The 1,131-nt window shown below is 31.5% G+C and overlaps 1 protein-coding gene across 1 annotated transcript; it reads left to right on the forward strand.

The window, feature by feature from the left end:
* Positions 1 to 61: 61 nt before the first annotated feature.
* On the forward strand, positions 62 to 902 carry LOC100634754 (COP9 signalosome complex subunit 7b-like; the record flags this gene model as incomplete). The annotated part of the gene is made up of 6 exons (XM_003392075.3): positions 62 to 121; positions 173 to 238; positions 290 to 366; positions 411 to 516; positions 603 to 706; positions 758 to 902. Coding segments are annotated over 6 exons (447 nt in total), but the record flags the coding sequence as incomplete, so codon positions are not given.
* Positions 903 to 1,131: the final 229 nt, after the last annotated feature.

The following is a 1,131-nucleotide window of genomic DNA, read 5'->3' on the forward strand; positions in this document are numbered from 1 at the left end:
ATAGAGTAAGATGAGGTCTGGTTTGGGTGAGATTTTTTTGTGACGTCCCTTTCTGTTTTAGACTCTCTCTTATTCAACTCTTCTTGAAGAACTTGAAGTTAATAATGTTAGAGAATTAGAGGTATGATAGATATTATTATTATTATTATTATTATTAATTATTATCATTTAGGATTTAATTATTGAGGCAATTTACAGAAATATTTTACATGCAAAATTAGATCAAAGCAATCATCAAGTAAGAAAAATACATTTATTAAATTAATTATTTATTATTAAATTTTACCAGCTTGAGATCGACTCCTTTATTGGGCGGGACATACAGTTGGAGCAGCTGGACAATATGCTGGATAAACTAGACCAGTGGTATGTGAATCGTATCATGTGACTGTCATGTGATTGTCTGTCAGGTGTTCGAATTGTGCGTCTGTGATACAAATAATGGAGCAGGAGATGGTACGGGCAAATGAATTGAAAAGTAACAACAACAAGCAGAAGGAATCACTTGAACAAGAGGTGAGGGAGAGAGAGAGGGGGGGAGAGGGAGAGAGAGAGAATACCATAGCTGTAAGAAGTAGTAATGAGTTCTTTTCTAATTTTAGATCAAGTCTCTACGACAGGCTGTATCAGTAGCACAAGACTTTGACCAGCAGACGACATCATCTTCTGAAGCTTTTGATAGTCAGCATAAATTTCAAAAGAAAGGGTCAGCTTTTTTATTATTATTTAATTTCATGTATAATATTTGGTTTTTTAGGCTAAGAGGAAGCCTTGCAAGATCAAAATCATGACTCTATTATTGTTAATTTATTAATTCTAAGTATAAACTACATGCATAGTTGTGTTGTTAAATTTCCTATTACTGATCATTCATAAAGTATAGGGTGCCATTTGAGTCAAAATTGAAGTTATAACTAGCAGATTCAAATAATATCAAAAGATGTGCAACAACTGCAATGAATTTAAGCTAAATTTGCCTAAAATTCACAAAATTTTGTACATTTATTAGGCAAATATCCATTGATTTAAGTTAAATGCATGGACATTTAGGTTAATATTCATAAAAGCAAAGACATTTAGGTTAATATTAATTGATTTAAATCAATGGATATTTACCTAAATGTCTGTACT

The sequence above is a fragment of the Amphimedon queenslandica genome, unplaced genomic scaffold (genome assembly GCF_000090795.2).
Source record: "Amphimedon queenslandica unplaced genomic scaffold, v1.1 AMPQUscaffold_1223_Cont26763, whole genome shotgun sequence".
NCBI lineage: Eukaryota > Metazoa > Porifera > Demospongiae > Haplosclerida > Niphatidae > Amphimedon > Amphimedon queenslandica.